Source organism: Scatophagus argus, chromosome 14 (genome assembly GCF_020382885.2).
Source record: "Scatophagus argus isolate fScaArg1 chromosome 14, fScaArg1.pri, whole genome shotgun sequence".
Lineage (NCBI taxonomy): Eukaryota > Metazoa > Chordata > Actinopteri > Scatophagidae > Scatophagus > Scatophagus argus.
Window position 1 is genome coordinate 3,556,712 of NC_058506.1, and position 15,723 is coordinate 3,572,434.

A 15,723-nucleotide genomic window follows, 5' to 3' on the forward strand; every position below is an offset into this window, starting at 1 on the left:
CTGCAACTTATTTGAAGAAAGACTTGTACAGTAGAAGCTGTAGATGCTAAATGCTATTTAATGATGACCATTACTTGAGAGAAACTGAGTTGGATATAAGTTGTGATGTATAGTCCACAGCCTTGTAACTAACCTAACAACCCTCCATTTTATAATTCAAAAAGCTGACTAGATGTTTTGATGCATTCGTCCTCAAAGCTTTTTATGTTATTACAGTTGTGCATCCTGTTGAGCTTGTTTCATTATCTTGACTACATTGTGACTCTGTACGCTTGTTGCCTCGTGTTCCTCTTTTGTCTGAACTGCAAGGCAAATTTCTCTAAAATGATACTGAATACTGAACTGAAACTATTTCATAAGGCTACTGTTTACTCTGGGTTGCTATATACTGTAATATATACGTGAAAAGAACAGTTGAGGCCTTTCTTCCCTCCCTCCATCCGGCCTATCTTTTGGTTTTTAATTTTAATGAATCTTGGTTGCTGCTAATATAGAAACATGGTAAATTTCTGTAACATCTTGTAATTTTTTTTTTTTTTTTTTTTTGCTTCCAGGTCAGCTTTAATCATGTTTACAGTTTTATAATGTATTTTGTAATTACATAGGTTTGCGTAAATCAAATAAACCTGAAAGTGTATTTTAAATAGCACAGGCCTCTGTTTTAATGGCAGCGTTCTTAAAATGCTCAGTTTTAACACAACTGATACATATGGTTATTTTGATGTCAAAATTGAGCTTGGGAATTTATTAAAAACAAAATTCCGAAATTACCCTCATACTGTACACGTAGGAAGTAGGCTAAATGCATGATACGTAGCTAAACAGCCGATTTCGGTTTATCTGTGCAGTACTGGGACAACACAGCAGTTACGTTGGACTTTGTTTCTGTTCTCTCCGTATCTCGCGGGCCGCAGGAGTGCTCGTGCTGTGATGGGACTACAAATCCGTTAGCACCCACAGCCTCCTCCTCTTTCATCATGGCTCCGTCGATAGACAGGCAAGGATACTGGGGGCGGCCGACCTCAACGCTGGACTGGTGTGAAGAGAATTATGTCGTCTCCTTTTACATCGCGGAATTTTGTAAGTAAAGCATAATTGCTTTATTAATACTGGAAACAGTGCAGCTGTGGGTCATTTTATTGGACTTTTGTGTAGGACAGTCATACTGTGGACGTACAGTCGCCCCTGACGATCGTAAACATGAAGTAGGAGCTGCTGCTGTAACAACAGTTTAGCTAGTGCTTTATGTTATCACGTTAGCAAGACTGATTTGAATTCTCGGTTATTTAGTATACGCTTGATTTCACCTCATAAGGCACAAGACCAACGAGAGCTGTAATTAGGAAAAAGATAAGCTGTCGGAGATAGCTAGTCAACCTGTTCTGAGTCGAGCCGTTTTGCATGTGACTTTACTGTTAGGTTAAGCTATTATTCCGCCCGATGCTGAGTGTTAGCTAACGTTATTACAGACACGTCAGAGTTAATACTACTAATTTATATTTGATAACGACCCTGTAACTTGATCTTTTGCCCCTTGACAATATATATTAGTCAGACACAGGCACCATATGAAACTTGATAAAACATTTCCTTCATGCTGTCGGGACGCCACAAAACTGGTTCCTCAGGAATTATATCTTAGATTTCAAAGCTTGCTATGTCTGTAGGAGATGATACAGACGCTTCAGCTTTTATTTCCACGCACATGCTTGACACATGCTGTGTATTCCTACTGAATGCAGTACTTGAAAGTTGCTCATTACAGTGCTGGCATTTTAAGCTTTTGGGAGTGAACTAGCCTACCGAATACATATATGCTGTGATTCGTAGATCCTTCATGTTCATTATAGATTCACTGTAAAAGAGATAAAGCCTTCGGACTTCGGAGTGTAATTTTCAGTGCACAACAACAGCTGTGCAACACCTAGTCCAAGGTATACTGAAACCAGGTGGGGTCAGAGTTTAGTTAGATTATCGCTTTTTCATCTTCTATATATGTTGTCCTCACTAAGAGGTCTTTACACTTGATTTTACTGTCATAAAAAGCCATGCTCCAAGCCATTATTTGCTGACTACACATTGTAGTCCTACTGCAGTCATTCATTTAACTGAAATTTTTCTGAACATTGGCACTAGTGTGAATGCAGCACATCAAGGATACCGGCAGTTAAGGCTTTTGTTTGCATACATGACACAAGTTGGCATAGCTAGGTAGTTGCTTTCAACCACAGGCGAAAACAATGGTTGGAATGTGGCATTGTTCATGCGGCGTGATTGTAATCCTCAACTGATGTGTGCTTTTGTGCATCTTTAAAAACATCAGCACATGGTGACAGTAGAAGGCAGACACAGAGGGAAGTCATAAAAAGTCTCTCACACAGGACGACAGGCATCACATCACATTTGCATGTTTGCAGTTGTCATTGAACTGGGAAAACAAAACACTGATATGCTGTAGTATTATTTATTATCAGTAACCAAAGTCCACATATTTTAAAATGGCCACACCAGTGGCTCATGGAAACGCCTTAGCTTTTATCAAACAACCAGACAAAAGATAAAATACTGGTAAGCTACTAGTAAGCAGTAATAGTTTTCAGACAACTTAATATCCTGGTACGCCTGACTGTTTTCCACACTTGCGTTTGTACATGACCACACCCAGAAAGAGCAACATTGGGATCAGTGTTGACCTCGGTATTATCTGTTCTCTGTGGGCCTGCTGATGTATCAACACTGCAACACTATAGTAAGTCCTCAATAATGGCCTAGAGGAAGGAGGTTTACATACACAAACACTGACCCCAGTTCAGTTGTTGGCAACTTACAGATAAGACCTGACGCATACTTACAGATAGCTGTTGAAATCTTTTACTCCTCATACCCTGTGTTTTCTTGGCTGTTTTCAGTTTTCAAATCAGCCATGTTGTCTTTAGCTTCCTTACAAATAACAGATTTTTCTTCTCACCTTTTAGCTTAATTCTGACAAATAAATGAAAATGAGGGCAGTACAAACACTGCAAAAACAAAATAGTCCAAAGTTCAAATATTCAGTTTAAATTGAAAATGAAAAGTAAAAGATTATTAAAAGAGTTGCTGATTAACTTTGTGGCATTTACTCAATCAGTTATTTAACTAATCGTTACAACTCTTAAAAACAAAAATGTGTAACTGAATTCCAGTCATTGTTTACTATCAGCACATTGACCCTTTACTGGTCACTGTAATTTCAAACCCAAATACTACTATATTAGCAATGTTATGTAGTTAAGGTGACAGATTCAAAGTAATTTAATTTAAATTATTGCTTTGTCCATGAACCCCAGACAGGCTTTCTTCATCCTCAGCATGTTTGCAGAGTGTTTCTCCTCCCCTCCTGGTGCAGTCTCCTGGCAGCACAATGTTGTTTGAGGCACAGAGCAACATAATAGAAACTTGGAGCAAGCTGTAAACAGCTTGAACAGAACTACTGTTGGCCAGCCAACAACCAGTTATGTGTTTGGCCAATGCAGCATCATATTAGATTATATTTCTCCCAAAGTTGAGTCTGTCCCACTACTACTCACCGCCATGCCCAATTTGGTCTGTGTGAGGCCAAAGTGATACAACTGAAAATTCATGTATGAAGGCAGCAAACATAGCAGAATGAATGTGTGCATGAACTCCAAGTGCGGGTGACTGTAATAAGATACCTTTCATGCTGTTGTTAGAATGATCACAACATGGAACCCAAGTTGTCCCACTGAAGACTCACTGCTGTTACGTCAACCAATCTCAGAGGAGCTTTAATATGTCTCTGTTATCTTTTTGAACAGGGAACACTGTCAGCAACCTGATTATGATTCTTCCTCCCATTTGTGGGGCCATCCAGACGTTTCGTGATGGACTTGAGTTTCGCTACATCTGCTCTTTCCTTGGACTGGCAGGTTAGTCTGTGAAACCACAATTAACCTGGCTCTACATTAGTGATAATACTGAAGCAAACTCAGCTTGTGTTTGCATATTGTAGTTATTGACAAGAGCCTTTCCAGTTGTACATGATGCTATCAATCATATTGTATACATGTGAGAAGGTTCTGACTCTCAGTTTAATGTTTTGTGGTGGTGTCTGTGTTTCACACAGCGGTTGGAGTTGGCTCTTGGTGCTTCCACATGACGCTGCTATATGAGATGCAGGTAGGCTACAGTGTTACACTGGAATCTTAATGTGTCAGCAAACAGTGTGTACGTACACTTTTCTTGCTGAAACTGCACCAATTAGACTCATGCTTGTATTGGGAAATGTTTATAATGGAAATACAAGGTCAAACTTTTGTTATGTTGAAAGACTGTAATTCTATAGTGATGTATTGTGTATTTTCTCTGTATTTGCAGTTACTGGACGAGTTACCGATGATTTACAGTACATGCGTCTTTGTCTACTGTCTGTAAGTGGCTTTAGAATTTATTGCTGTTGCAGCACTTAAGAGTGATGGTCACTTAGAACATATTTTGAATGAAAAAGTGAACAAGTGATTCCCTTACTGAGATCTTTGATTAATTCCAAGAAAATACAGCTTGTCATACACTCTTAGCAGGACAGTGTGCTGTATGTAACGGAATTATTTATTCTAAATTGGACTGGAGTTTCTCTTTCCACTTTCCATATTTCATACCTTGTCATAAGAAGTGGTGGGCCTACTTCCCAGCTGGCTGCTATATCACTGTGGCTGAAGTATAGTTTAATGTACAGTATATCAGCATAGTCTCTGGTGGAATCTGACCTCAGTGCATGTGGCTGGAAATACTTTAGTTGTAGCTATTTCTCAATTTGCATTGTTTGGGTGTACCAGTAATTGGCACACCTTCACAGTCATAGTTCTGCTAAGTGGATATTTCCTCCTACGGTTTCACGTGTATTCACATACACATCTGTTGTGCAGAGAAAATAGCCTGTGTGGAGCTGGAGTGACGAATTACTTGTGCAGCACAGGCATTGGAAATTGAAATACCACCGTACCAAGGCCAGGGGCCCTCGCATTTTGATGAGCCCAGTCCCTTTTTTCTGTATTTCCTGATTTGGGAAGTACAGACATCACCGACATCACCTAATAAGAGGATTTATTATACAAGGGTCATTTCCATCCCTGCACCAGCAACAGAACAACAGCTGCTATTCTTCTTGTTGAAAGTTAGACAAGGGAAATCTTTTTCCCGCTTTGTGTTTCAGTCTTATTTTCATTTCTCCCTTAATAGATCCATGGACACAGCTGGTCTGGTCCGTCCTAAGCTTTGTGCCAGCACCAGCATCGATTTGTACCAGCCTTTGTTTGTGCTAGCATGATTAAGTAAATTTTAGTCAATGACAGCTTACGGCCTTCAGATTTCTCTATCATTGACAGTCTGTCCTTCTTTTAGATTAGAACACAGAGGGTGATATATGGTAATGTGTAATTTGCACGCAGCTCTGTAAATAGCAACATGTTTAGCTATCTCAAAATGTCATGACAGCTGAGTGTCTGAAGTCAAAGTCTACCTCAACCTCTGCTTAAATAGTATCCATGTCAGCTGCACCTATGGGGGTCAGTCCACATACATATGGAATATGTAGGGTGAAGAGATCCTGAGAAGCTGTGTTACACACGTAACTTCTGTTCTTTGCTTTCTATTTTTTTTATATTTTTCAAAATGATATGTAAACATATAAAATACATGTGCATGTTTATTTTCAGATATGAATGCTTCAAACAAGAGAACAGCATCAGCTTGTTTCCTATTGCATTATTGTTAATCTTCAGTGTCTTAGTCACTGTGGTGAGTTTGCTTTCACTTCAACACTTTCAACAGTCAACATCTATCAGTGACTTTGAACCATACAGTAAATGTAGCAGAATGTAACATCATATCCTCTAGAATACCTTCTGTCTTTGTTTGTTGCAGGTGTACCTGCAGTGGAAGGAGCCAGTTTTTCACCAGGTAAAGGAGCACTCAGCTGGTTCAGACTGCTCATTGTTTGCCATTAGGGCTCAGTGTACCTTCAGTTATTTTTACCTTCTGTAAACATTGGGCTTGCTGAAGCAGCACGCAACGCTCAGTTTTGCACGTGCAAAAGTTGGTATTATACCATATAATGGTATTTTGCTGTTGGTAATTTTGTTGTCTAAAAAAGTTTTTATAAGTCATATCACAGTGCTCTGTCCTTCAATATGGAATAAAAACTATTAAGATTTGTTGCCAATAAGAAGAATAGTCTCCTCACCCATACATAAACCTTTAAAGATAAGCACAGCCACCTTTATTTTCCCCAGTGTTTGTACCTGCGTAATGTGTCACATTGAATGTGTTGCTTGCAGCGCTAAGGGCAATGTGTTAACGCTGCCTATGTTTACTCTTTGCAGCTGACTTTGTTGTTTGCTAACCACTCCGGCTCTATGGTGGTTTGTAATCAGACTGTACACTAATTGTGTCTTCTTCTAGGTCATGTATGGTGCGCTCGTAGCTTGCCTAGTGATGCGATCCATCTTTATTGTTACATGGTAAGTTTGCCAAGAGGGCTGTTAAAATTGAAAACATTGACAAGTTGTTCATTAATAATAGGTGAAGTAACAAGCTATTTCTATTTTCTTTGTTGTTTTTGTTTTAATGTTAGGGTGTACCCATGGCTCAGGCCGCTGTGTTACACCTCTTTAGGAGTGTTTCTCTTAGGTTTCCTACTGTGGAACATCGACAATATCTTTTGTGACACATTAAGGTATTTGTCCCGGAAAACTACTAAGCATCTTGTTATTATTGTATTAACTTAAATATTTAAGTATATTTAAAATATTTGAATTCTCCTTTTAACTGCAGTGGTGTGGAATGTGATCACATCAGCTTTATGTGACATCACTTCAGTTAAATGTACAAAGTGATGCAGTGACATTACTTTGAGGCGAACTTAAAAGTCATGTCACTGCTTGGAAATGTATCAGCTCATTTACTTACTCAACTTACTTTACTTACTCAAATTTAAATTCGTTAAGAACATTCAGAAAATCAAACATTTATAAAGGGATGATGTTTAAGACAATTTAATCTTCCATTGCATGCTGGCATGCTCTTGTAAAGAATTGCATACTTCAGTGATAAAATTTTTGTTTTGTTATTGATTTAAGTAAGCTTTTTGATCTCTCAGAGCCAGCAGACATACGCTTCCCCCTGGTGTTGGGGTAGTAACACAGTTCCATGCCTGGTGGCACATCTTCACAGGCCTTGGATCCTACCTGCACATACTTCTCAGGTAAGCATCCAAGTGACAGAAGCCAGCTGTAATGTGTTTTATTACGATGAGAAATGTTCATTTGCATCAAACCTAATGTTCATCCTATGTTAGCCTGCAGATCAGGTCAACCTACCTCAAGTACAGACCAAAAGTAAAGGTATGTGTAGCCTTAGCCTTTGTTTACCCCGTTGTTTCTTATTTAATTTGACTCTTTAATTCATTCATTTGTCCTGTCTTATCTTAACTTTGTGCAGTTTCTTTGTGGAGTTTGGCCCACATTGCACATTGAACCACAGAAGACGAGCTGAAATGAAGGGATGGTGACTAACTTAAGGATGGTGACTGCCATATCCAGACGCCATCGGCACATGGACCTGCCAGTGCTCACTGCTGGGTGCTCAGCCCACAGCTAGGGGCAGGTGGACCCCATAGCACCACCCCAGGGACCCATCGGTTCTGAACTGTGGGGATTTACTAAGTACAGTATAGCACTGACTCAAGTTTTAAGAAGTGGAAGATTTTTTTCATTAATCATAATTTATTAGACTAGCTTTTTTGTAATTTTATTGAAGTGTAACAATTTTATTTGCTTATTCATTTTCATTGCCAGTCTGTTGTAGTTCACTGCAGTGGTAATGCTGAAGGGGTTGTGGACGTAATCTTTGTTAGGGCGTGGGAAAAGGGAAAGCAGTGTCATTGATTCGGAATTCATATTAGCGTATTTATCATTGTGTGTGTGACTCTGTGGATATTTGAATCTCCTAAACCTAAATATATATTAAATAGATCCCCAAATGAAAGTATAACTAAAACTTTTAGTTATGTGTAGTTTAACAAGTAACTGATGGAGCGCTACTTAAAACACAGTGTTCTTATCCCTTGTCAAGCTGCATTCTGTTGCTCTTGGATTAGCTAAACTGCATTGGATGATAACTGCTAGAATGTGAAAGTGCTACTGTTAGTGTAGTTAAGCTGTGTAGACTAGAAGAACCGTCTTCATTTGCTTGGCCACCAAACCAAACTGGAACTTTTTTTTTTTTCATTGCCAAAGTTGCTCTTGGATTCAAAACTGTTGTATAATGTGTGAAACAGGCTTTTACCTCGCTGTAATCCAGCAAGAGAATAGTCTTGTTATACAGCCTCATTACACTGAATTTTAATTTTGCCTACGAAAGGGTTAACTATTTCCCCAGGTACACAAAGCAAGTTAAACCACTTACAAAACCTCACGTTTCTGTGGGCAGAGAAACGCCTTCACTGTCTTTAAAGTGATACTGCACACAAATTTGTCCTCTGTGAAGGACTAGAATTTTACAACCCTTTTTTTGGGATTTGACCAGCATCTGGTGGGTCTGTTGAGATACAAATAATGCAGAAACACTGGAAATGCATCAGCTCGACTCGAACATAGTCTTTCTTAAGCCGTTATTGGTGACACAGTGGTTGTGTACAGTACAGCTAGCTTTGAGAGTATTTAGGATTAAAGTGATTATAATTGAAATCCAGCTCAAGAAGTCAGCTAACAAAGACAACCTGTTTAAGTGGAACATTTTCTGTTTGTAACTGTTAACATTCAATCAAAGGACTACAAGAATGAATTGGACATGCCTGAATCATCGCATGGCCATGAGCTGCAGGGGAGTTATGGGTCAGCCTTTTGTTTCCTTCTACGTTACACAAAATCTTTTCCGTACTTGTACTGTGGAGAACAGCAATGATAGTTGAGTGCCCTCTTATACTTTAACTCAACTGTGGATGTATCTGGTGATACTTAGACTTAAACATATTCAACAACAACTGCTACAGCTTATTTGTTACATTCTTATTTATTAGGGTTTTAACTTTCATTTTTTTACGCCATGGCATCGAGGTGAAGAGTCAAATGGCACATACGCTGCACACCTTATAGAAGAACATCATAGAGGAACATTATTGAGAAATAGTTTATGATACCACCACTAGGTGGCATACGTTTCCAGTTTATTTAAACATTGCCAAGTATGTCATTGTACACTGAAGAACTACTACCTACTTCTGCAGAAGCTTTGCCTCAGTTCTGTTGTGATGTGAAATGAAGGGCTTTTCATTTACGATGTTTGTTTTGTTGCTGTGAAATTGTGACTACTTAATGGTAACAATAGAACCTGGTGACTGAAGTAATTGTGATAAATGAGATGCACAACATTTCTGTTGTATGGAGGTATTTGTACATGTGTGGCCTCTTAAAATGTTTTGTGCTGGATTATCTCCTGAAACAACATATACCACAGATACTACATCACATTCACACTACATTATGCCTCCGTGCTTTGTCACTAACCCTCAAATGCTTGGGCAGAACAATCCTGTGATCCCAGTATTACAGTCATCAGCACAAAAGCACAACTTATGAAAGACAAGTATTAACATTATTCAAATGCCTGCGTGGAATCTTTAGTGTGTGTCATTATCTTGAAATCACTGTTCATCTGTGGAGGTGAGCAGTTGTCAAAGAGGGTGCCTTATTGCTGTCCTTGCAGTTTAATCCAAGTTGCCTTGATGTTCATTATCAGCCATTCAAATTGTCCCTGTGTTGTTTAGTGTGCCCTTCCTCTGATTATACGTAGTTAGGGCATCAGGAGGACAAACAATAACACCTTCTAATGGATAGTCTGTCTCTGATTCTTTGGCCTTGCATTCATTTCTTGTGTCTATCATTGTAATTACAGGTTGTTCTTATGATGTTAACTGTACCTGTAAGTGATAATACTTGCGTGCTGAGGCCAGAAGAGCAAACTCTGCCAACATGTTTATTGTACTTTGGTTATGTGCCAGTCTTTAATGATGTCCCGTATTCTCAAATAAAAGAAACTGTGTCAGACATTTTGTCAACAGAACAATAGTTTGTCTTATTCCTTTCTCATAAGCCATACACTGTATTTCACTTCATGTTAAAATGTTTGGGAGTTGCTTGAATATGACACAGAAGCTAAAGTGTCGATACCAATTGGGATATTATGCTATGACTCATGAAATCTGTCTACAGTTTTGGCCATAATATCAAGTCATCGGGTTTAAACTGAGTCACGAGTCGAAGGTGTAGCGGTCACGTACGGCCTGTGGCACAAACACACTGCCCACCGCTGCTAATGGTTTATGGTAATTTCCATAATGCTCTGCTGACTCATGGATGGGGTTCACTGTTTTCCTGCATTTGAACTGGGAATGGATTCAGATGTTTTCTCTCAGAGGCCTGAGAAAACATGCAGGTATACTTACATATATGCAGTGATATGTTATAGTTTGGCTTAGTATGTTTTCTGTTGTGCTTTTCTTTTTGTGCTCTCTCTGTTCCCTTTTCTATTTCTGTTCCTTTCGCAGAGCCTGTGTGTGGCGGGGGGTGTGGCTGGCTCCTTCTGTTGGCAGCTGAGGCACACCTGACTTCTATCAGCCCATTCACTCCACTTTATAAGCCTGGCCTTCACTCCTGCTTGCTGCCAGGTTATTCTACACTCTACCTCTGCATGCTGTTCACCTGTTACCTGAATTGAGGTTCTCCTGCTGAAGATTGCTTCCTGCCAGCCAGCTCCCTAACTTCTCAGCCTGCTTTTGTTTCTGGATTTAGTTTGTGGAGTGATTAAAAGAACCTTTTGTTCCCACTCACCAGTCTCTGCTTTGGGGTCCTAGTCTTAAACAAACTTAACATGATAAAAAAATACAGTAACTCATGTGCTGTGCTTAAATACAATTTAGACTGAGTATTGATAGAGCTGCTTTATGCATGTCACAAGGAAGTATGTCATTTGTACTCAGCAACATTTCTCTTCTGACATCAAGGTTAAAATTCACTCAAGACTAGACAAGACTTCTAAAATGACACACTGGTAAGGACTGAATACCAATACCAATAATGTATACAAAGCATAGTTATAATTAGCTCCCTTTTGAATAGCGACAACATTAATAGTGATGTAATAGTAATTGTCATTTATAATACGGTATTGTAAAAAGTAAGTCGTATATGACTTTGTTAAAAATGAAAGTTACCCAGCTGGGTAAAAGTCTTGAAGTGTCTGGTATCAAATGTACTTAAAAGTCAAAAGTACGAGTAAAAGTAATTTATATATATATATTTACATGTGTATATATAATTTATACTAGGAGTTGTTTGAGTATTCACCAACATTCAGCATTTGTCCGATTATTTGAATCAGTACTTTTTATTTATTTTATTATTTTTTTTATGTAATACTGCAATATTTGAATCCAAAATATAGTGGAGTGCAAGAATAAAGTAGCAGAAAATTTTCAAGTAAAGTACAAGTGGCTTAATTATATTTCATCACTGATTGGACAATATAAATGCCCAGAGGTCAGGTGTTAGAACAGTCCAAGGACAGAATAAATACAACTAAACAAACTAATTTAAAGAGAATAATTAAAAGCGTATAAAATTAGAATAAAATAGAAATTGCACAAGAGCAACAACAAGGGCCTTTCTACCAGCTAACATGTACAATTGATACTATACATACTTTTTTGTTCCTAATATTTTTATACTTAAAACATAAGCACTTAGAATATTTTTGCAGTGTGATATTGCTGCTTTTACTTACAAGGCCATAATATGCAGCAGTCTGTAAACATACCAATAAGTGATTCTGGAGAAAGATAGTCGATTGCTGCGTATCATATTTGGTATTTGGTATCTATCTCAGCTAACAGCTATCTTTTTCCAGAATCAGCAAAAAACAAACAGTTAGAAAATACAGACAGAAATCAGGGTCTCTGCAGAAAGACACCACCACACACTCCCAGTGGGAAGGAGATCAGTTTTGTATACACTGCGTTTTTTTTTAGGAGGTTCCTGCATATTATGCCTTCAGGGCTCGTTCTTTTTCTAAGAATGTGTTGTGTGCGTCACCTGGACTTTTCATTCAAACATTCAGTTACTGATACGTTTTCATGAATCACAAGTTTGTCACAAGGAACTGCCCAGAAGTAAGGAATAAATAATGATGTACTGTGAGTTGTTGTCTGTGTAGTAGAGCATGTTGAGACAAAGACAGATCACCTACATGTCACAAGGACTCAGCACATAAGAGCCCGCAGGGAAACAAAAGCACCGTTTTTGGAATTCCCTTTCAAGTCGGTCACTATTCATTCTGCACTCCTACTCTAGACTTCCTCCACAGATTGTGTCCTGTCAGAAGCAAATGCAGAGCAGCTAAATGCAAACATACAGCAAGTGGATAGATTTTAATATAGAATGTCTGGAGTTGGAGTCCATAATCAGTGTGGTCTTTTGCCTGCTGATAATATTTGCTTGTGTACTGGTGGTCCTCAAGTTCACTGAAAAGGGAACATTTTAGAAACAAATTTTCATCAAACTTAAAAACACTTCAGACTCTATTATTTATATATCTTCCTGTCTGTTATTGTCTACGATAATATTTCTTATTTAAGCTATTCACTCTAAATCAGTCATTAAAGTTATCCTGCATCATATGTTTTCCAACAGCAGGAAAACTCAAACCACAATGCATGCTTTTCCACATGTATGTGTATGTGTCCACACAGTATGTACTGTGCATGTACTGTATATCATTTGCCTGTATTGATCTCTCAACAATTCTGTTGGAAGGACAAGTTTCGACAGAATGAGTTCAGGAAGCCGATATTGCATTCCTACCTGCATCATAACTGCATCACGCCATTTACTGTATAAACACAAAGACATGCTTTTCCCAACAGGACGTTGGTATTCAGTGTGCTACAGAAACAGAAGTCATTCAGCGATCCAGATAATCTCGTTTTCGCTGCAGGCTACACACATCAGTCAGGGTTTGCATCTAAATGTTACAACACACACATTCAGTGTCGATCAGAGGGGCTGACAGAGGTATTCTGAACCTAACACACGTCCTAAACTGTCATTACTCAAAACACGGAGCTTAAACTGATCAGAGTTTCCACACCTGCCGCATATTTATTGACAGTTTTTGACACAACTTCATCAGTTTATTGAGAAAAGCAGGAAACCACCTCCTCGCTGTGATGACTAAAAGCCCCCCTTCCTCTTTCAGCTGCCTCGTATGAACAACTCTCTATTGTCTCACTGAAAACAGCAATTGACAAGTTTGAACTTTGATATTTGATGCCATAAACCCAAAATCATTTACCATTTCCACCTTATAATGACGAATGATAGAAAGAACAAATGATTAGCATGTGTTAAATGTTCAGATCATTTCAAAAACATTTTCATTTGAAAGACAGTTAGAGCAGTATGTAATGGACTTTGTAATGTGCACACTGACAGAAACATAATATCTGGCAGAGAGACCAGCAACTTTAAACCATTATCCAGGTATTTCAAAAGAGCACTTCATTCACGTAATGTTATGAGTTTATTTGGAACTTCACATCCAGTTTTACCCTGCAGGGACAGCAGAAAGATAACATGAGTCAGTGTCAGGCTGTGTGTAATAGAGTCCTAATGAGTGTCACTAATGGGTGCTTTCCAGTGCTCACTTCCTTTGACTCAGCGCTGCTTCTGTCTCATGGAACTTGTGATAAGGTTGTGTTCAGGTATACTGGTTAGATTCTTGTTCAGGTGCATGTCCAGGTGTAACACAGAAACAGATCTCATATGAGTGATGTCTTGCCAATGCCTGACTCATATTGGGAATTACAGAGTTGCTGAAGAGGCTGATTGGCTGAATGAAAGCACCCACGGGAAGGCTACTGCTTCTGACGTCACAGTCCTGACACGCTTTTTGCTAGCTGGCATACTTCTTGTTATTGTAGATTGTAGATATGGGTAGGGGAATGTTGGGCTCTCCCTATTTACAATTTAATTAAAGAGTTTAGTCTAGACCTGCTCAAACGGGAAAGTGTCATGAGATAACTTTTGTTGTGAATTGGCGCTATGTAAATAAACTGAATTGAATAGATATATGCAGTTTTTTTATGTACAAACATATGAAGGTGTCTGTCGTAAGTAATACTACTACTATACTGTTTTGGTTTTCTAAGTACACTTCAGGTTCCAGCTTGGCATTGTTTCCTGCAAGCATTAAAGGGGAGGCATACAGTGTAGAAGATAGCTTCATCATTTAACTAAGTTTTATCATGTCAACTACCATAATTGTGTGCACTCCAGTCTGTTAGGAGTATTTGTATAAAGCCTCTCCATTTGTTGACTTTCCACATTAGAACATTTTGGGGCTGCCATCATAAATGAACATATCACAGTTAATGCACTTTCTAAGTTCACAAAATCTGCGACAACTTACTGTTGCGGATGCACACACCCTACTAAATAAACCAACTGTAAAGGTGAAACACATGAACTGTTGGTATAAGGATGGTGTCCTCCTAGTAAGAAACAGCAAAGCAAAGCCTGTTAATGATAAGTTGGAGAGATGAAACTTGGAGTCAATAATGAGAACTTTTAACCATTTTGTACAAAATATACACTAACAGACAATTGTTGTTTTAATTTTTTTTTTTTTTAAATCAAAATTAATGCTAGGGACAATTCAGATATTGGATAGTATGAAAATTCTATGAAAATTCCTATGAAATTGTATGCCCTTGACACCACAAATTTAACAGTAATGAAATCCCCAATCCAATTTCAAATGATTTACTACTGCTTGCTCAGCACTGATTTCTACATTAATCACTCAGCCACACATTTCTAGAAGCACTTTTGTGACGTAAAGCAGAGGACTGCACTACACTCGCAGTACTTAAATACACTTGTGCAACTACCCGTCTATACTGTACATCCTTAAACAGTACATCATTGAGACAGCTCTGCGTTAGCTTGCAACATTGCGGCCAAGTGGGAAACAGTGGTTGAACAGTCATGAGGTTTGAAGAATGAGCAACTTAAGAAAATGGATGACAGAGCTTTTAACGTGCATGAGAAACGAAGGCTCTTTTTTAAATGTTTCCTTTTTACCCTCTGGAGTCTGTATAATTGTCCGTTTGTGACTATTTTACCTTTATATTTCAGTTTACCTTGCCATGTTTGGTATCATTTTTTTCAGCACAACCTCACAAGTGTGTCTTTACTGTTATACACACTGGACCACACAAAAAAATATAAAATCCGAGTGGGAAAAATGCGCTGAAGTGCGCTGAATGAAGTGCGCACGATGCGCTGGTGTTTACTGCGTCTTCTTGCATAAAACGCGCACCAAACGTGATGACAATGTTCAGGAAAAAACATCGCGAATATTGTTTATCATAACTCGGGTTTTACTTGGCATATTAACAAAATTCAAAAACTTCTATATAGTTTGAAGTGCCCACTTTCGACACAAATTAAAACTGAGACTCAGCGAGGCTGCGTCTTGATCATGAGCATGATCACACTGATAAACCTTTTGGTGTGTCGTCCCTTAAAGTAATGTTATCACTTCAGTGGAAAAGTGACTTCTACATTTCAAACCACATCAGCTCTTCCTTTTTGTTTTATTTTATTTTTATTT

The 15,723-nt window shown here is 38.5% G+C and overlaps 1 protein-coding gene across 1 annotated transcript; it reads left to right on the forward strand.

Moving 5' to 3' along the window:
- The first annotated feature begins 896 nt into the window (after positions 1-896).
- acer3 (alkaline ceramidase 3) lies at positions 897-10,116 on the forward strand. Its single transcript, XM_046411215.1, has 11 exons — positions 897-1,080; positions 3,816-3,926; positions 4,124-4,176; positions 4,375-4,427; positions 5,712-5,793; positions 5,920-5,955; positions 6,457-6,515; positions 6,629-6,730; positions 7,154-7,258; positions 7,352-7,397; positions 7,495-10,116. The coding sequence occupies exons 1-11, from the start codon at positions 978-980 to the stop codon at positions 7,546-7,548; spliced, it is 804 nt and encodes a 267-aa protein (XP_046267171.1). The 5' UTR covers positions 897-977; the 3' UTR covers positions 7,549-10,116.
- Positions 10,117-15,723: the final 5,607 nt, after the last annotated feature.